The sequence below is a fragment of the Zea mays genome, chromosome 4 (genome assembly GCF_902167145.1).
Source record: "Zea mays cultivar B73 chromosome 4, Zm-B73-REFERENCE-NAM-5.0, whole genome shotgun sequence".
Taxonomy (NCBI): domain Eukaryota; kingdom Viridiplantae; phylum Streptophyta; class Magnoliopsida; order Poales; family Poaceae; genus Zea; species Zea mays.
In genome coordinates this window covers 208188976-208216379 of record NC_050099.1, presented here as the reverse complement: position 1 = coordinate 208216379, position 27404 = coordinate 208188976, and the positions used below count along the sequence as shown (strand labels likewise).

The 27404-nt window shown below is 43.7% G+C and overlaps 4 protein-coding genes and 1 long non-coding RNA gene across 5 annotated transcripts; 1 reads left to right on the top strand and 4 right to left on the bottom strand.

Moving 5' to 3' along the window:
* Positions 1–11655: 11655 nt before the first annotated feature.
* Positions 11656–12788, bottom strand: LOC118477005 (uncharacterized). The gene is made up of 3 exons (XR_004857930.1): positions 12663–12788; positions 12161–12537; positions 11656–12070 (listed from the first exon to the last, which is right to left on the bottom strand). It is a non-coding gene; the product is annotated as an uncharacterized lncRNA (long non-coding RNA).
* A 73-nt stretch (positions 12789–12861) lies between these two features.
* Positions 12862–14139, bottom strand: LOC103655872 (uncharacterized). The gene is made up of 3 exons (XM_035967622.1): positions 13810–14139; positions 13546–13709; positions 12862–13048 (listed from the first exon to the last, which is right to left on the bottom strand). Exons 1-3 carry the CDS (start codon positions 14104–14106, stop codon positions 12862–12864), a joined length of 648 nt encoding a protein of 215 aa, XP_035823515.1. The 5' UTR covers positions 14107–14139.
* A 436-nt stretch (positions 14140–14575) lies between these two features.
* LOC109945923 (uncharacterized) lies at positions 14576–16562 on the bottom strand. The gene is made up of 4 exons (XM_020552310.1): positions 16392–16562; positions 15550–16011; positions 15267–15422; positions 14576–14584 (listed from the first exon to the last, which is right to left on the bottom strand). The coding sequence occupies exons 1-4, from the start codon at positions 16560–16562 to the stop codon at positions 14576–14578; spliced, it is 798 nt and encodes a 265-aa protein (XP_020407899.1).
* A 5225-nt stretch (positions 16563–21787) lies between these two features.
* LOC107403147 (Bax inhibitor-1 family protein) lies at positions 21788–24261 on the top strand. The gene is made up of 4 exons (NM_001321409.1): positions 21788–22230; positions 22306–22419; positions 23584–23741; positions 23863–24261. Exons 1-4 carry the CDS (start codon positions 21927–21929, stop codon positions 24058–24060), a joined length of 774 nt encoding a protein of 257 aa, NP_001308338.1. The 5' UTR covers positions 21788–21926; the 3' UTR covers positions 24061–24261.
* A 196-nt stretch (positions 24262–24457) lies between these two features.
* On the bottom strand, positions 24458–26469 carry LOC103654530 (neurogenic locus notch homolog protein 3). Its single transcript, XM_008681364.4, has 5 exons — positions 26251–26469; positions 25952–26104; positions 25168–25269; positions 24922–25050; positions 24458–24852 (listed from the first exon to the last, which is right to left on the bottom strand). The coding sequence occupies exons 1-5, from the start codon at positions 26330–26332 to the stop codon at positions 24671–24673; spliced, it is 648 nt and encodes a 215-aa protein (XP_008679586.1). The 5' UTR covers positions 26333–26469; the 3' UTR covers positions 24458–24670.
* Between the last annotated feature and the right edge of the window lie 935 nt (positions 26470–27404).

Sequence of the window (27404 nt, the reverse complement as noted above, 5' to 3'; positions counted from 1 at the left end):
CCTATGCTACTTACCATGGCTTCAAGCTTTATCAAATGGACGTGAAAAGTGCCTTCCTCAATGGACCAATCAAGGAAGAGGTCTATGTTGAACAACCTCCCGGCTTTGAAGATAGTGAGTACCCTAATCACGTATATAAACTCTCTAAGGCACTTTATGGGCTTAAGCAAGCCCCAAGAGCATGGTATGAATGCCTAAGAGATTTTCTTATCACTAAGGCTGAGTCCAGTGCACAGCCTCCCTCTCGCCCCTGCCACGTCAGCTCTCGCCTCCACTCTCGCCCCTGCTGCTCCAGTGCACAGGCTGCAGCAGGCTACAGCCTCAGGCTATAGCCACGTCAGCTTTTCTATTTCAGAATTAAGTGGACCAACTGCTACTCCAAACAGTCAAAAATGCCTAGGTGGACCAACTAGAATGTGCCAACTCACTCCCGCCTCGCGCTCTCGCCCACCGCGCCAGCGCGTCGCCCCGCTCTCGCCCTCCTCTCGCCTGAGCACGCTCTCCAGTGTAGGCGAGAGCGAGGCGACAGGCACGCTGTCGCCGGGCGACACGGCCATCGCCCGCTCCCGCTCTCCCGCCCCTCTCTCGTCCCACTCTCGCTCCCGTACGCTCCTCTCGCCCGTGCTTCCTGCCTGCACTGGCACCAGCCTAATGGCTTCAAAGTCGGAAAGGCCGATCCTACTTTATTTACTAAAACTCTTGACAATGATTTGTTTGTATGCCAAATTTATGTTGATGATATTATATTTGGGTCTACTAACGAATCTACATGTGAGGAATTTAGTAGGATCATGACACAGAAATTCGAGATGTCGATGATGGGGGAGTTGAAGTACTTCTTGGGATTTCAAGTGAAGCAACTCCAAGAGGGCACCTTCATTAGCCAAACAAAGTATATTCAAGACATTCTAATCAAGTTTGGGATGAAGGATGCTAAGCCCATCAAGACACCGATGGGAACCAATGGGCATCTCGACCTCGACACGGGAGGTAAATCCGTAGATCAAAAGGTATACCGGTCGATGATAGGATCTTTACTCTATTTATGTGCATCTCGACCGGATATTATGCTTTTCATATGCATGTGTGCAAGATTTCAAGCCGACCCTAAGGAAGCTCACCTTACGGCCGTAAAACGAATCTTGAGATATTTAGTTTATACTCCTAAGTTTGGGCTTTGGTACCCTCGGGGATCCACATTTGATTTAATTGGTTATTCGGATGCCGATTGGGCGGGGTGTAAAATTAATAGAAAGAGTACATCGGGGACTTGCCAGTTCTTGGGAAGGTCCCTGGTGTCTTGGGCTTCAAAGAAGCAAAATTCTGTAGCTCTTTCTACCGCCGAAGCTGAGTATATTGCCGCATGCCATTGTTGCGCGCAATTGCTTTGGATGAGGCAAACCCTTAGGGACTATGGTTACAAATTAACCAAAGTTCCTCTTCTATGTGATAATGAGAGTGCAATCCGCATGGCGGATAATCCCGTCGAGCATAGCCGCACTAAACACATAGCCATTCGGTATCATTTCTTAAGGGATCACCAACAAAAGGGGGATATCGAGATTGCATATATTAACACTAAGGAACAATTAGCCGATATCTTTACCAAGCCACTAGATGAACAAACTTTTAACAAACTTAGGCATGAGCTAAATATTATTGATTCTCGAAATTTCTTTTGATGTTTTGCACACATAGCTCATTCATATACCTTTGATCATGTCTCTTTTATATGTTATGACTAATGTGTTCTCAAGTGTATTTCAAACCAAGTCATAGATTGAAAGGGAATTCGAGTCTTCGGCGAAGACAAAGGCTTCCACTCCACTCCATCAAATTACAATCCTTCGCCGTCGCTCTGAACAACTCTCCAACTTTGGTATAATCTTCACTCATATTTTGTTCACCAAAGAGGGAGAAATTAGTTAAAAGGGCTTATATTTCACTCAAGTATCCGATTTTGGCGATTCATGCCAAAGGGGGAGAAAAGTATTAGCCCAAAGCAAAAGGACCGCACCACCACTAACTTTCAATGAAATGATGAATTTTTCAATTGGTATCTTATTGTTTTCAAAAGGGGGAGAAAGTAGTATTTTCAAAATTGGTATCTTAAAAACCCTCTTGAACACTAAGAGGAGGATTTTATTGAGGGGGAGTTTTGTTTAGTCAAAGCAAAAACATTTGAAACAGGGGGAGAAAATTTCAAATCTTGAAAATGCTTCTCAAAAATCTTATTCATTTACCTTTGACTATTTGCAAAAGGGCTCTGAAAAGAATTTACAAAAGAATTTGCAAAAACAAAACATGTGGTGCAAGCGTGGTCCAAAATGTTAAATATAAAGAAACAATCCATGCATATGAAAATATTTATTGGTTCAATTCTAAGTAATCTCTGCACTTACATTATGCAAACTAGTTCAATTATGCACTTCTATACTTGCTTTGGTTTGTGTTGGCATCAATCACCAAAAAGGGGGAGATTGAAAGGGAATTAGGCTTACACCTTTTTCCTAATTGATTTTGGTGGTTGAATTGCCCAACACAAATAATTGGACTAACTATTTTGCTCTAGTCTATAAGTTTTACAGGTGCCAAAGGTTCACAATAAGCCAATAAAAAGACCAAGAAAGGGTTCAAACAAAGAGAGCAAAAGACATCCCAAAAGGCACCCTGGTCTGGCGCACCGGACTGTCCGGTGTGCCACCGGACAGTGTTCGGTGCACCAGGGCACTCAACGCTGAACTTGCCACCTTCGGGAAAATGGGAGGTCGCTCCGCTATAATTCACCGGACTGTCTGGTGTGCCAGCGGAGCAACGGCTACTTTGCGTGCAATGGTCGACTGCAACCGCATTCAATGTGCTACAGTGCGCGCCAGAGTCAGAGCACGCACAGTTGGCGCACCGGACAGTCTACAGGACCTGTCTGGTGCACCACCGGACAGCCCAGAGGCCCCACAAGTCAGAGCTCCAACGGTCGAACCCCAACGGCTGGCTGACGTGGCTGGCGCACCGGACAGTGTCCGGTGGCGCACCGGACTGTCTGGTGCACCATGCGACAGCAGTCTTCCAACGACCATATTTTGGTGGTTGGGGCTATAAATACCCCAACCACCCCACATTCAAGGGCATCCAAGTTTTCCACCTTCAACACATTACAAGAGCTATAGCATTCAATTCTAGACACTCCAAAGAGATCAAATCCTCTCCCAAGTCCAGAATCACTCCAAATCAAATAGTGACTAGAGAGAGCGACATTTGTGTTCATTTGAGCTCTTGCGCTTGGATCGCTTCTTTTCTTTCTCATTCTTCTTGTGATCAAACTCAATTGTATCCAAGGCAAGAGACACCAATTGTGTGGTGGTCCTTGCGGGAACATTGTGTTCCGTTTGATTGAGAAGAGAAGCTCACTCGGTCTAAGTGACCATTTGAGAGAGGGAAAGGGTTGAAAGAGACCCGGTCTTCGTGACCACCTCAATGGGGAGTAGGTTTGCAAGAACCGAACCTCGGTAAAACAAATCACCTTGTCTCGCTCTTTATTTGCTCACGATTTGTTTTGCGCTCTCTCTCTCGGACTCGTTTATATTTCTAACGCTAACCCGGCTTGTAGTTGTGCTTATGTTTTTAAATTTCAGATTCGCCCTATTCACCCCCCCCCCTCTAGGCGACTATCAGCCCGCCTCCATCGGTGGCTCCGGGCGCACGTGAACTGCCTCGGCTGCGACGGTGTCGTGCTCGGCCGACGCACCGAGAGCGGGCTGGGCCACCTCAGTGCCCTTCTGGGTGGTCTCCTGGGCAAAGTGGGGGTGGATCGAAGCCCCCGTTGACGCCCCAGCACCGTGCTTCACCACCTTGGTGGCAGTAAAGGACGACACGCGGGTTCGACGCTTGGTGCTGAAAGTAGAATGATATGTCAGAAAAAGAAACCTCACGCATAGGAAAGATGTCTTCGTGCTTCAACAACTTACCCTGATAGGGCACAACGGCAGGCCTTGGCCTCCGGCTCCTCAGACCCTGATGCCCTGCCACGGACATCGGCGACGGGGTGGTAGCCCTCTCTTCTATGGGCCCCGGGCCAAGGACCTGGGGCGGAACGATTGTCGGGACCACTACGGGCCTCGGAACGACTACGTGGGGAGGGGTGAAGGGCCCCTCCTCCGTATTACCCGCAATAGGCAACCGCTGGGGGGTACCGGCATGCACACCTGCAGGCGCCACGATGGCTTCCTGAGGGAGGCGCGACTTCCTCCTCCACGCCCCCCGCCTCTCCCGCGGAAGCAGGGGCGGGAGGAGGTTCGACTGACGCCTGCAGCATGGACAGGGATGTTACCGGCTCCTGCGCGGGTGGGGCTACACCGCCAGAGGGGCCCGCCGAGGCCGGTGCAGACCAGAGTAATTTAGTGAGAAAAATGGGATCGACCGCCACTGTCCCGGACGGTCCAGACATGCGTAGTTCGGCGAATTTATCGCCGATGTGCGCAAGAGGCTGTGGTTGCCAGGATACGTGTCTATCGGCATCCCATAAAGGGGTTGTGACTGGTCGTGACAACCTGTAGCTGATGAATCACGCGTGTTTTCCCCCAATTCAACCTCGTGCGAAGGAAAATTTGCAATAGTAGATTTATCAAAGGCAAGTACTAGCCTTCTATAGTCATTCGGTATAGCCCATATGATATTTTGCATTTGGTCTCGCTGCTCATCTATATAATTTTTAAGAGACTGGAGTTCGTTTGTGGCGCTTACCTTAGGGATAGCTGCAGTGGACCGGAGCGAAGCTAGATCAGTCGTCCGTTGCCGAACGACCTTGTTGTTCCTGTCCACCTTGAAGTTGGCCAGGAACTTTGCCTTTGCTTTCTGGATCAGCTGCTCCTTATGCTCCTCGAACTGGAGTTGTTCGTCAGCCGACAAGGTTTTCCAAGTCGGCTCTATGATGTTGCCGGTGGAAACGTCAGAGCTATTTGAAAGTCGCCTAGAGGGGGTGAATAGGCAAAACCTGAAATTTACAAACTTTAAACATGCACTACACTTGAGGTTAGGGTTAGAAATAAATTCGGAGTGCGGAAGATTGTTCCTCTTGCTATGAGTAGCTCAATTAATGCGGATAACTTTGGGAGCCAACTCAAAATAATATGAGCAAAGGAACTTTAGAGAGAGAGGAAAGGGGAGAAACAAATCGAGTGAAGATGAACACAAATGAACACGGTGATTTGTTTACCGAGGTTCGGTTCCAAAGAACCTAGTCCCCGTTGAGGAGGCCACAAAGGCCGGGACTATTCCAACCCTTTCCCTCTCTCAATCCGTCACACAGACCGGTCGAGTGCTTCTCCTTAATCACTTGGGTCACTAAGACCCCGCAAGGATCACCACACACTTAGGTGTCTCTTGCTAACTTTACAAAGCACTTAAGAAGTTTAGAGTGAGAAGAAGAGAACAATCCAAGCAATAAGAGCAACAAAAGAAACACAAAGCACCCTCTCTCAAGTCACTAAGCAATTGAGTTGATTTCGAGGCTTGAAGAGGATTTGATCTTTTGATTGTGTCTTGGAGTGTATGCTTTTGCTCTTGTATTGAATGTGAAGGTCTGAAAACGTGGATGCTTGAATGGAGGTGGTTGGGGTATTTATAGTCTCCAACCACTTCCTAGCCGTTGCTGTCGATGGGCACACTGGACAGTCCGGTGGTGCACCAGACATGACACTGTTCATTGTCCAGTGCGTGCCACGTCAGCAGACCGTTGGGGTTTAGAGTTGTTGTCCGTTGAAGTACTTTGTCCTCTTGGGACACCGGACAGTCTGGTGGCACACCGGACAGTCCGGTGCGTTCTAACTTCGCATGCCTGACTTCTGACTTGCGCACTGTTCACTGTTCATCTGACATCACAGTCGACCGTTGGGCGCAGTTGACCGTCGCTCCGTTGGCTCACCGGACATGTCGGGTGCACACCGGACAGTCCGGTGAATTATAGCGGAGCGACTCCAGAAAAACCCGAGAGCGGCCAGTTCGAGGGAGGGGGGTGCTCGGCCTGGGAACCGGACAGTGTTCGTGCGCCGCTGACAACACCAATGCTTGTCTTTGCTCCAAACTAGAGTTCCCCAACACATTTTCTTTGTTGGTTTATGTTGAACTTTATGCATCTGAGATAAATGACAACTAGGCAAACTAGTTAGTCCACGTGGTTTGTGATGGACGTCAAACACCAAAATCGATTATAAGAAATGATTAAGCTCATTTCCCTTTCACTATCTTTTGAACCGGGCATTAAGGGCCGGACTGATAGGTCTGTACGCGATATCCCCAGCGGAGTCGCTAAAAAGTGTGTTGGCGTCGATCCGGTCGCCAATCACTGCGGTGAGGATCGGCAGCGGTGCTCTCTGCGGAGGTGCGGACAGTCCGCGACCTGGCGCATCGCTCGGGTTCCTTGTCTGACGAGCCGGACGGCCCGCGCGTGCGCAGGGGCGGTAGAGTTCGCCGGCAATGCCTGGATCTCACTCCCGGGAGGGACCCCAGCGAGGAGGAGAGGTCCTAGCTCTTGTCTAGGGTCGGCAGGCCACACTAGACACCTCTAATCGATGTAGAGTCGAAGAGAACCGGAGAATTTGGGATGGAGAAGGGCTAAACTAGGACTAAACTAGAACTACTCCTAATGCATAAGGTAAAAACGAGATGTAATTGATTATTGATTCGATTGTTGATAATTTAATTGGCTGTATCCCTACATACATATACATATACATACATATATACATATATATATATACATATATATATAGGGACGAACTAATGGAAGCCCAGGGCTTCCATTAGTATCGGGAAGCCCCAGCCAATTAGACGGAATCGGTCAGACCGCAGGTTTGTTCGGCGGTTTATGGTCTGGTCAAACCACAACGTAAATCATAAGCCAACAGATCGTAAACCCGTGTGTATTTTAGCGTAAAATGGTATACGCGATAAAATCGCGAACAATAACTGAAGCCTCCCGAAAATATCGCGCAGCATGCACGTAAGGAGAAACGAGAGGCATAAATATGTACATACAATGGCGTAACTGGTTACATATACTTCAGTAAATATAATTCTGTTTCAACAAACCGCGATAAATTCTCTCGAGTTGTTATCACCAGTCCGACAATATCTCCTGGCATGCAGGAACAAACTTTATAGAACGTAATTGACCGAACAAAATAGCGTAAACATTGTACACGAGATTGGTTAGCTCAGGGCATATAAAAAGGAATGTGGCGGCTGATTGTATTGCATTGTTTACAATGGCTGACGGCAGAGAAGAAGAAGCAGGCGATGATAATTCTGTGTCATTGCACAGAGCTGCACCAGGTACATTTGCAATTGAATAATTACTTTAGTTCATAAAATAATTAGACAAATATGATGGCCGGCTTGCAGACACATGCAGTGGTCTACCAGCAGCGCCCACATCAAGAATTATATCTCCAAACTGTGGTGCGAGTCCACGGATAAATATAGTAACACCACCTGCAGAATTACGAGCGCCAGGGGTCAATGATGGCAATACAACAGTAATTGAAACAGTGGTAGCAGCAAATCAAATGGTGCCTATGAGGACCATTAGTGATCATGAACAAGATACACCTAATATCCTCCGAAGTCATGTAAGTTATTTATCTTTGGTTATGTCAATTATACAATTTAAATAACATTAAGACTATAACTAATATAAAATTATTTGTATTTATGATTATGTTAATTCACAGCCTGAAAGTATTGATCCAACCATGGTGCCTAGGATCGGTATGACATTTGGAAATGTCGATGAGGCATACAATTTTTACAGTCGTTACACATACGAGGTTGGTTTTCCACTTAAAAAGTATAGGGAGAGAAAGAACTATAAGTGGTTAAATTGTTCAATGGAGGGTAGAAATACAGAAAGGTTAGCTAGTAATCCTAGAATCTGTAATACATCATCGAGGAGAACACAATGCAAGGCTGGTTTGAAATTAAAAAATCTATGATGACTCAAAAGAAAATATTGTAGCTGTAAGAATCGATCTGGTGAACTTAGAACATAATCATGAATTCATTAAGAAGGATACTGTAAAGAAACACCTACAATGCAACAAGACTCATGATCCTGAGTACATGGAGTTTCTCAGTTCAATGCAGCAAAGCAGAATCCCGCAACACTGTATCATGGACTTCGTGTCTGAGATGCATGGTGGTCTAGAAAACGTACCAATTACAGCAAAGGACATTGCTAATTTGTAAGAATCATTTTCTTTATGTATCTATTATATAAATTTTAAAATCCATTTCAAGTTAATGAGTAATAATTATAAATTTTTGTTGAAATATACAGGAAACAGGCAAAGCAACGAGAAAAGAATGCCAATGATGTGTCTAAGCTTTTGGCTTTTTTTTTCATTATGCAAAAGGGATAATCCACAATTTTTCTCTGATTTCCAGTTAGACAGCGAAGGAAAAATATTGAGTATTTTTTGGTCTCATGCTAGTCAGCAAGGAGAGTATGTTGATTTTGGGGATGCAGTTACCTTTGATACAACTCATAAGACTAATTTGTATGGAAAACCCCTAGGAATGTTTGTTGGTGCAAACCAACACCTACAATGCACAGTGTTTGGGTTCTCATTATTGGGAGATGAAACTGTTGAAACATTCGAGTGGGTATTTAATGCATTCAAGACATGCATGGGGACTGAAGGACCAAGAGTCATGTTGACAGGTATGATTTATGTAGATATAATAACTATAAACTCGAAGTACATGCAATATAAATTCAATATCTTGTGCATATTTACAATGCATGTGAGTCTTGTTTTGTTATGTACCATACAATGTTTGCATAAAAATATGCATATAATAATGTCAGACAATGAATATTTACAGATCAAGACCCTGCAATGCCAGTGGCATTACGTCGGGTCTTCCCAAACACAGTCCACAGGTTGTGTCTATGGCATGTGCAAAATAGGTACATGTCATTTCTAAATGAGTTGTATGCACGATATGCTGAAGCGGATTTTAAGACAAAATTCCAGTCTATAGTACATCATCCATTGACTGAAATAGAGTTTGAGGCTGCATGGAAATTGTTGATTGATGAATTCAACCTGCATGAAGATGGAACACTTAGAAAATTATATGCAATGCGTAAGGAGTGGATACCTGTTTTTTTCAAACATGACTATTGTGGGATTATGGTGTCTACGCAACGTAGCGAGAGCATGAACAAACTCGTGAAGAGCGCTCATGTCGATTCAAACACCCCACTTCATGAGTTTGCTAAGCAAATGTTGAAACTACTGCATAGCAGGAAGATGCAAGAAGGAAAGGAAACACTAGGATGTATGGTATGTAATATTATTTATGCATTATACTATTTAGTAGGCTCGCAAGACGTAACTAATTATTTTATATGCAGGGTCAAAAAGAAACCATAACTCTATATATGTTCGAAATTAGGGTTGCAAGGGCATACACCAGGGCTGTAATGAATAGATTCGAGGAGTCAATAAAATACGCTACTGCATATAGGATAACACTTGATCCAGAAGGAGGCGCAAATGATTGGTTGGTGCAGCATACATCAAGATCAAAAAGAATCGTGTGGGGGCAACACCAATTCAAAGTGAATGCAGATGTAGAGGCAGGAAAGTTTAAATGTGAATGCAAACAGTGGGAACACACAGGTAAGCAAGAGTTAAGAAATAACGTTGTATTATTTATACGCTAATAATTAAAGCTGAATGTGAAATGTTGCACCCTTGTTTAAATGTAGGACTATTTTGTGTGCATCTAATTCGAACATTCATGCACATTCAACTAGAGAGGATACCTAAGGAATACATTCTACAGCGTTACACATACTCAGCTAAGAAAGATGTGGTATTTTCAAGAGATGACAGGAAAATGAGTGGAAAAGATGGAGAAACAAAATCATATAGGCAAAAAATGTTGCTTAAAAAGGCAATGAAGGTAGTAAACCAAGCTAGTATGTCAAAGGCAGGGAGTGATAAGGCTTTGGACACAATGGATGAACTGTTGGAGATGCTTGGGCGTTTAGAGCCAGATATAGGATGTGAAGATTTTGGTGGTGCAACTACTGGAGAGGGCAACCATGTGGGTGTTCTTTTATATAAAATTGTTGAAAATTTTATTCAGAACTTAATTATTGCTAATTGTAAAAATTAAACGTTGCAGGGCGAAGAGGATGATGTTGGAAACGCTGAAGATGAACATGTATCGCAATGTGATAACGAGGAGCATGTGGCAGTACATTCACGACAACAGGTAATATTATGGCAAAAACACAATGTAATTTATGTATAGTGCAAACAAATGGGATGATTTATACATTATTTGTAATATTGACTATAATGCACTAATGAGTAGGATGGAGGCTTAAATATTGATGCAAATCATCAATCTGAACTGCAAATGACGCTTGTTGGAAATGATGATTGTGAAGGAACACAATATGGGGATGTTAGAAAGGTATGAAATCTAAATTTATTAAATTGCAGATATTCTGTATATTTAATGATAGTAACTATTTATAATTTGACATCATACCATATGTACCTATAAATACTTCTTTGTATGGCATGTAGAGACTGGAATATGATGTAGATGGCATAAGCTTATTGCGTCCAATTAATGCAAGGCCAAAGGGAAGGACAATAAAAACTAGTGAACAAAGAGTTCTAAAACTGGGTGCGAAAGGAGAAAAGAAGAAGACTCGAAAGTGCCAAAAATGTGGCATTGCTGATGGACACAACAGTCGAACCTGCTTGTCTGTAGAGGAAAATAGGGTTAAATTGGCTAGCCTTGCCGATAGAAAAAGAGGACGACCGCCTGGGTCTAGAAACAAAAATTCAACAATGGCCTCACAGTGGAATGAGACATCCACATCAAAAAACATAAACATACTGATTCTGAAGAACATGGTTCGGATGACGATAATTTGGCAGGATTGTAAAACATTTATACATAAATAATGGATGATATTGAAATGTTATGATCATGATACTATTTGATGATTATGAATATTTACGTTAAAAGCTCACTGTATGGATTATATCTATTAATGTGACGTAATTATTTGTTATGAGCTATGCTACTGATGTGTTTGTTTGGCTATACAGTATTTATGTTGAAAGAATCAAATATCCGGCGAAATGAAGTCAATATGTAGGGGCTGGCGCCAAACGAAAAAACTAAATGAATAAGCGTAAACATGTTCAGTTATATGCATAAACAGTATCAGATTTATGCATAACTGAACAAAGATAGGTAGCACATTAACACTGGATAAACATGCGCATTCAGTAAATAAGTACATAAAACAATGTAAACCTGTTCAGATATATGCATAAACATTATCGGATTTTTTGCATAGTCAATACAAGGAATTATTGAAAATATTGAACAGAACTGATCAAAGATAAGCAGCACAATGAAGCTGGATAAACAGGCGCATAAAGTAAATAAGTATACAAAAATATAAACATGTTCAGTAATATGCATAAACAGTATCAGGTTTTTGCATAATCAATACAGAGAATAACTGAAAAGACTGCATAAATGAACTTAGAAAGGAAGCACATTGGCACTGGATAATCAGGAGCATAAAGTAGATAACGGAATAAAACATCTGATGCATTGAAGAACATCACTGAATAAGATATAAAAACCATAAGACAAATGATAAAGTGCAGAACTATCATATATAAATATAACCATCTAAAACATATCTGGTACGATATATATAAGAGTTTGCTAAGAGCTGCATATGGACATAAGTATTATCTGAATCCTAACATAAGCCAACAGACCAATATTTACATGAACACCATTCAGTGACACTACCCTAAACTAAGCTAGAACTGAGATAACTTGAAGCCACCAAAAGCCATCAGACCATGATGTTCATACTAATATTAAGAGAGTAAACTATACTAGGCTACTACTAAGAGAACTTGAATCTATCCAGATGGGAAACCACGGAGCTGTTTCTATTTAGTCGATGGAATATTAGGTAATGCAGTACAAGAGAGCGAATGTCCTCTGAATTATCCTGCAAACAAATATAAGGAAAAGGTGAGTTAGACATAACTATACATACATTATGTCATAACAACAAAAATACTATCTATGTATTATGTACCGGATCAATGACTGCATTCATAGCTCCAACCATGTAGTTGTAGTTCGCATATATCTCATGACAAAGAATCCACAATCATTAGACCCCAATTTCATTGTTGGGCAGTTATTCATGAGTTCAATAGGGTACTTCAAAAAAGCAGGGAGAGCTGATCTTGGTCGAGCATTTTGAATAGCTAGATTGAGCCTACTCATCATTAACCTGGCCCATGAAACCTTCCTATCACCCAAATCCATAGGTATACAATGGTAATTTTTCCAGATAGTCCCACCCATCTCTGGTCCATAAGGGTTGGAATCTAACACATGTATGCGTCCAATCTGAAGATTAACAACATACAATGTCCAATGTCCAGATCGTAGCATGGGTACCATTATCTACATGCACACAAAATGGAAATAACAAATGTTGAATACACTAAGGTTGATATGGATGATTGGATTAAAATTTAAATGCAGCAAAATGAGGTGAGAGTGTGAAGGGTGAAGGAACAGAAATTAACTGATTTGTAGTCATCCAGCTGCTTGAATGAAGGCAGTGTCTTCAATAGGTAACTCTCCAAAATTGAAGGGTCAAATGGACGAGGAGACTTACTATGTTGCTCCTGCTCCTCAAAATTCAATATAGCCTAATAGGATAGAGAAGTATTATGTAATTTCCATTAAAGCTATGCATTTTAAAAAGAGGTATAAATGTAGAAGTCATACCCCAACATTAACATCTAGAATGAGCTGGTGAGCATTGAGTGGAGGAATATGTTTAGACCAGTCATCGCGGGCACACTCAATGAAACATTGCATAAACACGTTGTCGAGACATGCACCATCAGCAAAAGATTGTTGTATGTCACAACAATTGGCGCGATGTTCACCAAAGTCAATTATATTTCTACATAAGAAAAGATTGAGCATACAACAATAGAAACAAATGTTATTTGTATAAATGAGATATAAAATTACATAATATATATGAAACTTGACCATTGAATTGAAGGTACTATATGGGAATAATGAGATACAAAATTACATAATATGCAACTTGACCACCCTCTCTCAGCCATAATAATGGGAATTCTAGTATTTCAATTTTCTGTTTTTCTCTTTTATGTAAACTTGCTGTTTTTGACTTTTGATTGTCTCGCACAGCCTGCTGTTGGAGCTGATAGAAGGAAAGTGGATGCTCAAGGCAATGTTCTATAGAAGCTACAACTCAAAGTTCAGTCATGTGTATAGCTATTTTCCTTTCGCTTCTATTCAATGCTAAATATTTGGGTACAAAGATTGAATAAAACTTAATAGTATCAATACCATTGCCACGATGTTGTTCAATCAGAATTAAAAAGAATTAAAAATTATGCCAAGTCAAACAAATTGAAAATTATGTACCTGTCCAATTCAATGAACCTAGAACACAAGTATGCCCGAAGAGCGCGAGCACATTCTAATTCAGATAAGAAGAGGCCTGGTGCAGAAACACTCCCAATAGGAGTCTTGTCAAATACTGGTCCAGAATCATTGTCAACTGTGCCACCTACCACTGTCTGACCTTGCTGCACAAAAAATATGAAGTATACGTTAATCATAATATGTAAACATGAAATGCAAGATATCAAGACAGAAAAGATATATAAGTAAAGCTTAAATACTAACAGTATTTGGTGTAACAGATTCATCGGCCCGAAGAACCTCATCAATCAATTCTCCAAATGTAGCAGCTAGATTGGACTGCTTTGTACCAATAGTATTCAAACATTGCTTGATAGAGGCAAATATTTTGCCAACCTCTAAGTCATAATCAATCAACGTAGCTTGGAACTTCTGGCGATGATGTACAGGAAGCATCTGAATCTTATTTGCCATCAAGTCTTGCATAAGAGGGAGTTGGATGATTATATTGGGAAGTCGATCATGTTGATTTGGGTCTTCATCAAAAGTTTCTGGCCTCATAGGAAACTGAAGTAAAAAAAGATAATAATGATATGATAAGTATGGTAAAGCAACAGACAAACAAAGATCATAGTGGGTATATGACCTAACCTCAATCTAGCAAGTAGTTGGCGATTTTGAGATGTAACATGTCTCACTGTTGCTACGAAACTGATGAAACAGAATCAAAATTAATAATTATGTATATGGATTGACGCATGGCATGAATTGATATCGTTATATGACTACTAAAATCAAGATGTGTATTCCAACTAAGAATGAAAAGAAGACCACAAACTATATTTCAAACCATCCAGCCATGCATACTGCAAGTTTCAGCTTCCATATACAAGGATAGCAATCCTGACACCTCTTATTTATCAGGACATTCTAAATGTAATTTAGATTTGATAGGGAGCCATATTATAGTAAACGCAAGCAAACATTTCGACATGAATATATACTTTCAGTGGCTGTTTGCTTGGGATCCCTAGGAAACCTGCCAGGCATATTATAGTGAACGCAAGCAAACATTTCGACATGAATATATACTTTCAGTGGCTGTTTGCTTGGGATCCCTAGGAAACCTGCCAGGCACAGGCAGTGCTCCCAGGCGCACAATTTCATCTGCCTAGGGTCATGATCAATGCCTGGCAGATCCCAATCAAACAGACAAATAGTCCCTCACCACACCCATTTGCAGTACTGTTCATGGCTCGAGTTTGATCAGAATATTTACTTTACAAAGAAAATGCAAGAATGCGCAATAACAGCCAGTAAGATGAGTCAAGCAAATCCATGCAGTAGTAGTAGAGGGTAATTATATAATATCTAAGGCAAAGTTAATCATAAATGGTGCTCCCAAAAATTATTACTTTGGATCAACTTGGTAACCCAACCATAGAGTTTTTTTAGAAAGTGCTGCTTAATCTTTTATAACTTGTACCATGTCAGGTTTGAGTGTAAAGACATAATGCACATTTTGGGTTCAAAGGTACAGGCTAACTAATAGGCTACGAAACTGATGAAACAGAATCAAAATTAATAATTATGTATATGGATTGACGCATGGCATGAATTGATATCGTTATATGACTACTAAAATCATTGGTTTGTAACTAGTTGTAAATAACATTGTTATAAAGAACAGGAAAATTATGATAGAAGAAATGAAGACTCACAGGGCAAACACCAAATGGTTCACCACCCTGGCGAGGCTTCCGCTTATCGGCCATTGACAACGCCCTTATAATATTCTTATTAAAATACTTTATGCGTGGAGTGCCATTTTTGTTGTTTGGAGCAGCAGCATGATGCAAATGATCCAAATAATACAGCTACATAATATAAATATTTCATGAGAGTCATATACAAATGAACGTAAACACATAATATGTCTATGTATTTTCAAATTGCAAATGAATAATCTAATAAAAGATTTGACAAATTAATTTTGAAACTTACAAGAACAATGATGGAACAGCCATATATCGTCGCCGACACATTGTTAATGCTCCTGTTGTGCCATCTCTGGGCAGCCTCACATAAGTCACTAAAAATTAGATGGCACCAATCAATTTGAGGGAATCGCTCCATTTCTTCTGTAAGTAGAACCTCATTGAAAGAAATAGACCAGCTAGCTGTTGGGAATAGCAGCCGGTTGAAGAGAATGAGAAAAAAACATCTGATAGAAAGATCATCATCCTGGCCTAGCCTCAATCTGTCTTGGAGCTTTGAAATAACAAACTCATCCTTGCTAATATTCAATGAGGCCCGAAGTGTTGCCGCAGCGTTCGCTTCATCAATATTAAGGAGCTTTCCACCACCCAAATTTGGAAGACCCAATATCTGATGGACAGTCTGCTTGGTGATTTTGAGTTCTTTGTCTGGACCAATACGAAGAGTCATGTCCCTGGGGTCTAGCTTCTGCATGAGCCAACAGAGAAGTGTTCGACATCCAATTGCATCAATTGTCATGTCAAGAATACTAGAAAATCCTTTTCTGACTATAGCTTGACGTTGCCTTTCATTCAATATCTGAATGAACGCAAGAACATCTCCTGGGTTGCATCTGATGTTGAGCTTCTGAAATGAAAAGGTAGATAGATGGATAAATATGTGAATACTTAAATATCACAATTTATGCTTTCTTATTTATACAAAGTTCCTTGTATTATGACTGTTTTGTATTAATGAGCTAAGGTAATGTAGAAAGCTATAACTTTCGGCACATAAGATATGTATTGAGATTAGGTGCATGATTAAAATATTGGAAACGATTAATTTCTGCAATGTTGTAAACTCACCTGCGTCTTATTTGGGGCATCCATTGAGATATTGCACTTCTTTTTGGGTGGCTCAAAGTCATCATCATCATCCACATTAGGCATAGCAATGTTTTTAGCAGCAGCTGCAATACCCGTCTTTCTATGCTGCGGAGGATCACCATCAAAGGGCGTATTTGTAGGGTCTGCCATGTCAGTCGAGCGTGGAATGTCAACACTGAAACATTCTTGACTTGACTCAATGATTAAACGCTTCGGATTGGTTGGGGGTCGATCAACCTTCCGCATTATTGAAGCAGCAGCCTGCAAAAGAACAATGTAAAACATATGCGCTTCATTGAGTTAGAACAACATATACACCAATGATTATACGAACTAATTGAAAAAGTCATTAATTGTGTTATATGACCCTAACGAAATAAATGTCAACACAGTCAAACATCAAAAAAATTATATCATTGCATTATAAAAATTGCCATATACATTTATGCAAACCAACAGACTGATAATAGAAACAATATTTACTCAAGAAAAATGTATATTTATGCAATATTAGTAGTTAATAAGCATCAACATAAATATGTATATATGACTAAATAAACATGCAAACAGAAGTTCAAATATTATTTCTTTTTTCCTTTATTTTTCCCCTTCTTCTAAACTGAGTGTATTGCCCTTGGTCCCCATCACATCTGTTCGTTCGTTTCTTGACAGGAAATAAAATAGTTTTTGCATTCCTGAAAAGTGTAAATCTGTGATAGTTTTTAAACCATGTAGTACATTTGTGCATAAAAGAATGTTGCAGATGTTGGATTGATCCATCAAGTAGTATATTTGTTTCTAATTCTCAATACTGAAAATATATCAGTTTATGGAGGTGAAATATTGAAATTAAAATGTGACTAACTATTGTGAATTCAATGTATTGGTGGGATCTGCTCTTGATGCTGGCATATACTATCCACACGGTGAAGTGAAGAAACGAACGTACAGATGGGAATTGCCAATTAAGCTACACCCTATTACGGTAGAGACATTAGAAAATTTGGCGGCGCCGAATGCTATCAAGAAACGAACGAACAGATGTGATGGGGATTGGGGGCAATACAGTAAGTTTAGGAGAAGGGAAAAATAAAGGAAAATGAAATAATAAAAAGAGGTGAGAATACTATTTTAAAGAGTAATAGCACTTGTAAATACTACTATAGAGAAGGTCACATTAAAAATACTATAAGGGAGAAACCTGTTAAAACAAGTGTTATAATAGAAAAAAACTCGGTATTTTTTGTAAATGATTCTGTCAGCAAGACCTATGTGAGCAAAAAACAGGTGTTCGCAAAAATTCGCAGCGCCGTAAGCACATATGGCCAAGTCACCCCAAGCTAATCATTTGCTTTCAGCTAGTTTGGATTGGTTTGATTTGTGGCTGTTAGCTATGTGCTAAGATCGGTTTATGATTGTTGAGTGATTAGTTTGGTTTGCTAGAACCGCCTCTATGTTGAAAAAAAAGCAGAACAAAGGATAAAAAAGGAATTGTATCTTGTTGTTCAGAGCCACTAAAGAGGGCAAACACGCCATTCTCATCCCTGCCTTTTCTTTCTCTGTGGATAGATGGCAGGTTTCTCTCTTTCTCTGTGGTTTATGGTCGATTTAGTTCCATTTTGGAAGTTGAACATATATGGTCATATAGCTGCAGCACAAAAGATAAATGTAGGCAGTGCCTATTAGTTTACTAATGTTATGAAGTAGTGGTTTATGATTGTTGAGTGATTAATTTGGACATGATTGATGACCATATTTATGTGAAAAATATGATCCAGTAAGTATATAAAAAGTGAAATGCATTACAGTTTATTTGAATAATATATAGTAGCACGAAGTCATGAGCAGCACACTTGTTTCCACATCAAAATATCAACCCCTACTCCATAAAGGTACGTATAATTCACACCATTGCATATATCTTCACACACACAATTTGAGCATACAATGAGTCTAAAACAACAGGTCCGTGAACCTTTATCAAAGCTAAAGGCTCTATGATAAACAATTGAACCATAATCGCACAAGAACAGTAAGATCAATGAAGACCGTTGGTGGGCATGTAAAATACATATGGGACGCGGTGGCGGAGGATTGACAGCAGCGGCCGGCTCGACGACACTGTCAACGGCGGCGTCGATTAGGGTTGAGTTCGCGCGGAGACAAATGAAGGCGATTCACACTGCCGGAAGGGGGGAAGGAGATTAGGAAGTTGCATTGTAAAGCATAAATTTAAAAAATCAACTCGAGCACCTTGGAATCCGGACGACATAGCGATCGCGGACGTGAGCCAATGTGACGCGGGGCGCGCAAGATTGACAACGGCAGCGGCTCAACGATGCTGTCAACGGCGGCGACGATTAATGTTGAGGGCGTGCGGCGGTGGAGGACGGCGAAACGTGCTGGCGGCGGCGGATGAAGAAGAATCGCCCTGGCGACCCCTGAAGAAACGCGGCGAGTCGGCCAGGAAGGTTGACCGCGCGGGGGTTAGGGTATAGAAATGTTTGACCGTGTGGGAAGTGGGGTAGTGGGCCAATTCCTTTATTTCTGGAACGTGGGTCGGCTGAAGTAGTTATGTTAAATCAATATTATGTATAAACGGAAGAATGGAATAGCGTAAACATGTGTTGACTAAGGAAGATATGGTTGACCACGTGGAAAGTGGGCCTAAGCCGCTATTTCTGGAACGAGGGCTCGCGGTTGTTACTCTGTTTACGCTAAAATGGGTTTCCGTTTATGCTAAATCAGTTCGCTTGCGTAAAAAGTGATCGGACGTGGGCTGAGACTCTCTACAGTTATATAGAGCCCAGGGCTCTTAATAGATAAACTATATATATATATATATATATGATAGGTCTAGATCCGTTATAAATGATGTCCCGAGCTAATTCCGCGGATCTAGCCAATAAACCCCGCAAGAAACTCGAAACCCTAACTGATTCTGCACGCGCGGACCGTCCACGCCACCAGTGCGGATCGCCCGAACCGCAGACCGTCCGGCCTCGAGGCTTTAACCGTCAGCTCGGTCATTTTGGCGCCCAACAACCGCATCGATCAACATAGTAATTTCTAGAAAATTAGATAGAGACAAGAATATAGCGCAGAGAAGAACACACGCATGAAACCAGATTGCGGGCATCATCATTTTACATGGAATCATTACCAAAGTTTAAATAAAGGCGCCAAGTCTAACCCATCCTCAAACATACTACCAACACGGGCGAAAGAAAAACCAAGGATCAGCAGCACGCCACTTACAAATTCGACTACACTACTACGCCAGTCAGTCGGAGAAGAGCACGAGAATGTCTTAGCACGCGGGAAAGACGGGCGGTGGCCTCTGCCAGATTCGTTGGTGGTGACACTTCAAAGTGAAAATAGGCTTTTTTGCCGGAAAATGAAGCACCCTCCAATCCAAATCACGTACAACCCAACAGCAAACTTAATAACTTCGGGACGGCTCCGGCTGCCGGAAAATAGGCTTTTTTGCCAGAAGTTAGCTAATTTTAGTTGGTTTGGGCTTAACTTCCGCGGTTCTCATCCGACGCTAGTTAAGCGAAATAAATTATTACTAACTTTTGTCGATCTACCAAGTACCAACAAAAAAAAAATAGCTAATTTCTGTCGATCGGAGGTAGCCGACAAAAATTGTCTCTCGGTGCGATAATTTTCATCAGCTAGGGACCAAGCCGACAGAAATTAGATTGGGATGTCAACTTCCGTCCGCCGCTACATGGCCAACGAAAATTAATGAGATGTTTGGTTTGATGAATCACTCTATCCAAAATGAAATGGTGCATCATGAATTCATTCCTCAAATTTGGTGGGATGACTCCATTCCACATATTAGTACTAAACAACTAACTATAAGGAATGAGTTGGTGATGGATTAACTCACTCAATTCCACAAACCAAACAAAAAAGTGAGGAGTGAGAAGATGATGAACTATATCATTTCTCAAACCAAACACTCCATAACTATTTCAGCCACCATCAATAATTACTTTTAATTTATTTTTCAACATAAATCATATAATATTCATTGATTCATAGCATAAAAAATGGTCACTATCATTTCATTCATAACTCATGCATCATCGATGTAGTTTAGATGTCCATTCATAAATATCCATCTGCACGTATCAAAATTGTCCTATCAAACATCACACATAGATATTCATAGTTCAAGTTAAAATACTAGCCGTACATGTTACGTAAAATCGAATGTCCAGTGTTCATCACTTGGGTGATTGGAGTTTTAGCCGCTACCTCCAGAAGGGTCACCAAAGATTGTATTTATAAATACAATTCTAGCATCTCTCGAGTCCGACTACATAGACCCAAAATATGCAATCAGCAACAATTACACGTTGATATGGTAACTATGAGGCCCTTATGCCATCAATCCCCGTGTGAAATATACATATAAGGTCAAATGAGATAACTTAAAGTTTAGATGCAGCGTACAATATTTGCCTAGTTTAAGAAAGTTTGGCTAGAATATATCTAGTAGGAGGACAAATGTAAAAACTTAGTTATAATTGTTCAAAATTAAAACAATGATCTATGTTTTGCTAGACTTTATGAATATGTTTGACTAGTTTGAGTATGTTTTACTAGAATCACTATAATTATAATGTGTGGCTTACTTGAACTCCATAAGGTCTCGACGGATGGCCTCCCCCATTTTGATACCAGTGGGGGCTAAAATTGGGGAAGTTATTGTTCATCACCTGTTGTTGTAATGTTGCTTACGTGTGCAATACTTGAACTCAGTACTCTTAACTACTTAAAATGGCAACAATTGAAAACTCATTACCTAGATCGTGGCTTGCTATTGTGATATGATTGAAGCACAATATTGTTGTTGTATCCAAATACAGATCCGAATTTGGCAACAGATACGGATATACCTATTTCAGTATCCATATTAGTACGGATATCTATATTTATATATTCAACGAATACGAATATGGATAATTTAAATGTCCAGACATCCATTTCCACTCTTATACCCATACCTATATCCATAGGTGCCTATTGTTGGTAAATGCGAGGACTGCAACTAAATAAATTTGCGTTCGATATGGATAGCATTTTTTTTCCCTACAAACGGTACGGTGTGGTCAGACCAGGCCGGCATGGGCTTTATGACCAATGGACCGGGCCGTGGCCGGCCAAAACCGGCGGTTTGCACATCTATAGACCGCGACGCGCTCGTGAACAGATCCGTCCACCCATAGACACGCGTCGCGTCGGCTTGTCCGCGAGAGAGGGGGCCCCGCCTCCGCCGCGGAAACTGGAAACCCCCGACCCGTCCGATGCCCCTGGCTTTTAAGCGCCGCTTTCGCATCTTTCCCCCACTGGCTTCCTCTGCCGCTCGCAGTCTCGCTCCACAACCACAACTATCCATCCACTACCGGCTCCCTCCCTCCTCCTGAAAACCCCGACCGCGGGCGAACCAAACCCTAGCGAGCGAGGCGATCAGCGTCCGGCGACCGGCGACAGAGCGCAATGGAGACGCGCCCGGCGCCTTGCGACCTCGAGGCGGCCGTGCCCGCGGGCTCCGGGGCTGCAACGGCGGCGGCGGCGCAGCAGGAGGCACCCGCGGCGAAGAAAGTGGCGGAGGAGGAGGATCCGCGCCTGCGCTGGGCCTTCGTGCGGAAGGTGTACGCCATTCTCTCCCTCCAGTTCGCGCTCACCGCGGCCGTCGCGGCCACCGCGTGCCTCGTCCGCCCGATCCCGCGCTTCTTCGCCTCCGGCCCCCCCGCCGCCGTCTGGTCCACGTACATCGCGATCCTCCTGTCCCCGCTCATCGGTGCGCGTCTCACCTTCCGTTCCTTCCCTTCCTAGGTTTTGGAATGGACCACCGATCGCGGTTTTGTTTGTGCAGTCATGTTCCCCATGCTCAAGTACAGGGAGAAGCACCCCAGGAACCTCGTCCTGCTCGCCGTATTCACTCTCTGCTGCAGTCTCAGCATCGCCGTCTCCGCCTCCACCACCCTCGGTATGGACAATCGATTCCTCTTCATCTCCCTCTCGTTGCGTCGTCTCCTGTTGCGATGTGGATCGTCGATGCGAATGGAATGCGGTGTGTGGTGTAATTCTGGTGGTTTTTGTGACCTACGAGTCATCTGCTTTCCGATCTAGTATTTATTAGTATGGGTGAATTGTCATGGATTTGTGATACTCCACTGTTCTGGGGAATGCATATGTTTGTCAGATTGTTAAATTAACTCTGCTTCCTGTGAGAATTCAGGATATGTTTTTCATGTCATGGACTCATGGCCCATGGGCTCTGAAAACTTATGTTAGAATTTGCCCCGGTTTCTAATTGCAGGCAGTGAGTGGTATGGGTGGGTGGTTGCTTTCAAATTGCCTGATGCACAATCCCTGCATGAGGGGGCCTCCTTTTGTCTGTGCAAACAGTTTTCTGTTTTATCAATGTTTTCCATTTTTAACTGCCACGTACTGTTGTTTACATACAGAGTCAATATGTTTAGTTGTACGTGTCCTGTATTGAGCCGTTTAGCATTTCTTGATTTATTTATTGTGGCAGCATGTGGATGAGCCAACTGCTTTCTATTGTTTAAGACCTGTCTGTACCTATCACTCTGCATGTGTCTCCATGCATTTCAGTTGGGATTTGGTCCAGCCAATGTGCTATCTTCGAACATACTACGTACCCATTCTTGTGGTAGCCACATTAATAAATTGATAATTTGTGCGTTTTGAGGTATCTGTCACATAATCTCTCTAGTTTTTTTTTTATGTTTTTTTAATTGAACAACTGGGCCTAAATCATCTTGCAGAACCTTCACTTACGTTGTGTCCTCTTGTTGTGAAATCCATGTTTCGCATTCCTGATTTTAAGAAACTGTAGGTCTGAAATGAATCCAATTTGCCTTATGATTAATTATAGATATAGACTAAACCTTGCTGACGCTCCTTTTGTTAACAAATCGGTGTGTTTCTTCGATGTGTTTAATGTTTATAGAGATGAAGTGAACTTAACTTCCTTTTGTCAAGTTCTAGATACGAAGAAACCATATCATCTGCCCAGACCTTGAAGCGTTCTAAACGGTTCTGGTCACTTTGAAGCTACTATAGTGAATTGCACATTTCCGCCCTCAATGAAATACTACGTATAATGGTCGTGTAATGTCAACAGGCACAGTGGTCCTGCAAGCTACCATCCTCACAGCTGCTGCTGTCCTGGGGCTCACCCTCTTCACCTTCTGGGGCGTCAAGAGGGGCTACGACTTCACCTTCACGTTCCCCTTCCTGTTCGCCTGCCTCGTCGTGCTGCTGGTGTACATCATCATCCAGGTTAATTCGCCTGCCTGCCTGCCTGACGAGGGCACTGTCTTCCTCGTTTTGAAATAGATCTGTGCTAGCTCTCCCATGTCACATGTCTGGCTCACGGTTTAATAATGTTGATCCACTGCAGGTCTGCTTCCCGCTGGGAAGGGTAGCCATGACCATCTACGGCGTCCTGGCCACCGTGGTGTTCTCGGGCTTCATCGTCTATGACACCAACAAGCTGCTGAAGCGCCACGCCTACAACCAGTACGTGGTGGCAGCCATCTCCCTCTACCTGGACGTCATCAACCTCTTCATGGCCCAGATGGCCATCTCCTTCCAGTGATGGATTGCGGGTCTCACCTGTACGGCTGTACCCCATGCATGACGGCGCCTCGCCCGTCTGGTACATGGTGGATCACACATCCACATAGCTTCGCAAGTCGAGCTGTCTTTCATTATCCTTATCCTAATACTGGTAGTACCAATAGCATTACAGTCCTACAGATCTGTAATTGGCTGGCCACCCTTCAGCTGAGACAGTATATATATCGTATATGGCACCTCACCATAAATGACGTTGGAGACCATGAGATGGTTGGTCGTGCTTCGGCACCGTATAGTTGTGACGGTGACATGCTGATTTGAGGTCAAAGTAGGATGACGTTTTCTCGATTTTTTAGGATCATGCCGCCAACAAATATTGTCCAACGAATATTGTTCTGGTGTCGTGAGATGGGAGATGCTTACTATGTTGGATAACACTAGTAGCGGTAATTTTTTACTCTGCTATAGCGGTTGATGGACAAAACGGTACTTTGCGGCTCCTGACGGTCAAGGCTACACGTAGGAAATATCCTAAACCATGTAGTACATACGGAAATCAAAACTGCGTGAAATCTTTGTCTGGAGTCCCACAGCAGTGCTTTCGTTTGTCCCGCGCCCTGGCAGCTCGTTCACCATATCGCCTGGAGCCCGAAGAATGCGAGCAGCGCGAGGAGCGTGCCAGCCGGCGCGGCGGCAGCTCCGGCGCCGGACTTCTTGACGGTGAAGGAGAAGGGTGCAGGCGGCGACGAGCTCGGCGTGGACCCGTTGATCACGTCGATCCCCAGACCCTTGCAGTCCGGGCCCAGCGAACCTGCAGCAGCACCAGGCGTCGTCGTTAGCTATGCGGCTGCGATCAGAGTCAGAGGATCTAGTTGCCTACACTGTCGGTAGCACGGGTAGGAGGTGTCGTTGAGGAGGTTGGAGTAGCCGTCGCGGCAGCTGCAGCGGTGGGCGAAGTCCGACGCCTTCTCGCAGGCGCCGCCGTCGCCGCAGTACTGCATCAGGCACGCTGGTAACAGGAAGGCGGCAGACGCCATTATTATTAAAAATTCCCGGTGGCCGGCAACATCTTGTAGCACTCCAGTATACAAACGATTTGACAGTTTCGGGGCTAGCTGTTACGTACGATCGAAGACGGTTAGCGGGGGCAGCCCCGCTGGAGGCGACGACGACGGGGCCGGCGCCGGGGACGACGACGATCCGTCCTGGCACGAGGAGTGGATGGTGCCTGCATGCAAACAGCAAGGACAGTCGTCAGGCTGTCCAGCTCGTTCTTCGTTCGCTAATCGCTCCTGTGACACGTACGGATCAAGTCTGCGTTTCCCACGTTTGACTTTGACATGCGTATGCAGTTCCTCTTGAACAGCAGGTATTGGACTGGACTACGTCACTAAGGCCTAGTTTGGATACTTTAGAATTAAAGTGTTTTGAAGGGATTGGAGAGGGTGTAAATCCCTAATAGATCAAATACTCTCTCAATACATTTCAATCCACTTCAATCCCACTCATTACTAGTGTACCCAAACTAGGCCTACGGGGGAACTTGGAACCTGACGAGTGGTCAGACAACAGAAGCTTCTGAATCTGACGAGTGGTCCTGGCATGTGGTACACTAGGATGACTTTTTGCAGCACGCCATGACGACGGACTGGGTCGCAACTCGCAACTCCTCCTGTGATGTTCCCCGGCCCGATGTTGTCCGGGCGGCCGCGCTGGTTCTGATCGAACGCCAGAGATGAGATGAGCTGAGCTGAGCTGAGCTAACTTGGTGGCAACTCAACACCGATCGTACGTGTCGCCCGGTGGGCCGGGCCGAGCAGAGAGGCAGACAGACGATGCGCAGCGCAGGCAGAATCACTGCAGGACATTTGGAGAGCGGCATGCATGGAGGAGGGGTTCTTAGTTCTTACAGTTGGGGATGACGCAGGGGAGGAAGGGGAACTGCAGGCCGGCGAGGTGGTAGCGGCTCCACCCGGGCTTGCACTCGCACGCGAAGCCGAAGGCGTAGTCGCTGGACTCGCTGCACGTCCCCATGCCGCAGCTCACGTTCCCGCACTCGCCGGCTGGCAGACAAACGACAGAGAAACAGGCACGCATCGTCCGCGTCAGAGAGGGAAGCACGGGCGATCGAGCTAGCGCGTGCCTCAGCTGAACGTACGGCGATCGCCGTCGATCGAGGCAATAACAACTGTCTGCTGCTCCGCCTCACCTGCGCTGGCTCCATGGGGCAGCAAGGCGCAGAGCCAGAGACACGCCAGCGCGAGGAGCGGCGGCCGGCTGGCACCCTCCATTCTTGGTACCGCGGTAAGCTAGCTCCTGCAGGTGTGTTCCTTGCCGGCCGGCCGGCAGGACAGCGGCCGAGAGGAAGCAATGCAGCAAGCTGCTGACTGCTGAGCTACGTTTCGGAAGGTTGGTGTACGACTGATTGGCAATGAGACTGCCGAACTTATAACCTACGTTAAGGCATTAATTCCACATGCTGTCGTGGATGTGCGCCTGAACGAAGAAGAAAAAAACAACCGTCAGGGTTGAACCTGCTGGCAGCTTCCCCGTCCTCTGCCAGCCCAAGCATTAATTGGCATTGATCATGTTGGTTATTGTTCCATTTCATCTAGAAACATGGAGACTCTTTGACTCCGTGCCGTGCCGTGTGTATATGCAGTCGGGTCAATTATATGTTGCCTGATTGTTACTGCCATATTTGTTGTTGTTGTTGTTTTAGTATATTTTTGGCTCCAGTCCTGAATGAATGAAATGAATGGGCGGCACCTTATCAATCAATGTGTGCCGCTATCTATGGTTGGTGTGGTGCTACTAGAAGGGCTTACCTCGTCTTCTTTTTATAAGCAAAAGTAAAAAAAAAACTTGCATATTGGACTCAACCACCAAAGATACACATTTTTGAGTCATTTGAGGAGTAGGACTTGTGGCCTAAGGTTTCAAGTAAATCGTCACTTACCACTACAGTACCGCCATATCACTTGAAGTGTAGCAAATGTTTCTTTCTGTCGGCGTTCCGAGACCGGGGGGTCCCTGAGCCGACGAGTGAATGTCGCCGCGTGCCCCAGCCCAGATGTGTCGAGCGCGAGGGCGAGCGCGAAGGGGGGAGAGCGAGGCGGCCGGAGACCGGCGTGAGAGAGGTGGGAATCCCGCGGCCTTCGTGTTCGTCCCGCGCCCAGGTCGGGTGCGCTTGCAGTAGGGGGTTACAAGCGTCCAAGCGGGAGAGGGAGCGAGCGGCTTCAAGCGAGCGCCTGTCTCGTTCTCGTCCCCGCGCGGCCAACCCTCTCTAAGAGGGCCCTGGTCCTTCCTTTTATAGGCGTAAGCAGAGGATCCAGATGTACAATGGGGGGTGTAGCAGAGTGC

What these genes read in the sequence shown, in the direction of transcription:
- LOC109945923 (XM_020552310.1), bottom strand. Translation starts at nt 16,562, where the DNA reads ATGGCAGACCCTACAAATACGCCCTTTGATGGTGATCCTCCGCAGCAT. An exon ending in ATGCCCCAAATAAGACGCAG is followed by an intron (nt 16,012 to 16,391) that starts GTGAGTTTACAA and finishes TGGCTCATGCAG; the next exon opens with AAGCTAGACCCCAGGGACAT. An exon ending in GCTGTTCCATCATTGTTCTT is followed by an intron (nt 15,423 to 15,549) that starts GTAAGTTTCAAA and finishes TATATTATGTAG; the next exon opens with CTGTATTATTTGGATCATTT.
- LOC103655872 (XM_035967622.1), bottom strand. Translation starts at nt 14,106, where the DNA reads ATGAGGCCAGAAACTTTTGATGAAGACCCAAATCAACATGATCGACTT. An exon ending in AATCTGTTACACCAAATACT is followed by an intron (nt 13,710 to 13,809) that starts GTTAGTATTTAA and finishes TTTTTTGTGCAG; the next exon opens with CAAGGTCAGACAGTGGTAGG. An exon ending in AGGTTCATTGAATTGGACAG is followed by an intron (nt 13,049 to 13,545) that starts GTACATAATTTT and finishes TTTCTTATGTAG; the next exon opens with AAATATAATTGACTTTGGTG.
- LOC107403147 (NM_001321409.1), top strand. Translation starts at nt 21,927, where the DNA reads ATGGAGACGCGCCCGGCGCCTTGCGACCTCGAGGCGGCCGTGCCCGCG. An exon ending in CCTCCTGTCCCCGCTCATCG is followed by an intron (nt 22,231 to 22,305) that starts GTGCGCGTCTCA and finishes TTGTTTGTGCAG; the next exon opens with TCATGTTCCCCATGCTCAAG. An exon ending in CTCCGCCTCCACCACCCTCG is followed by an intron (nt 22,420 to 23,583) that starts GTATGGACAATC and finishes TAATGTCAACAG; the next exon opens with GCACAGTGGTCCTGCAAGCT.
- LOC103654530 (XM_008681364.4), bottom strand. Translation starts at nt 26,332, where the DNA reads ATGGAGGGTGCCAGCCGGCCGCCGCTCCTCGCGCTGGCGTGTCTCTGG. An exon ending in GCCCCATGGAGCCAGCGCAG is followed by an intron (nt 26,105 to 26,250) that starts GTGAGGCGGAGC and finishes TTTGTCTGCCAG; the next exon opens with CCGGCGAGTGCGGGAACGTG. An exon ending in CCCCTGCGTCATCCCCAACT is followed by an intron (nt 25,270 to 25,951) that starts GTAAGAACTAAG and finishes GTTTGCATGCAG; the next exon opens with GCACCATCCACTCCTCGTGC.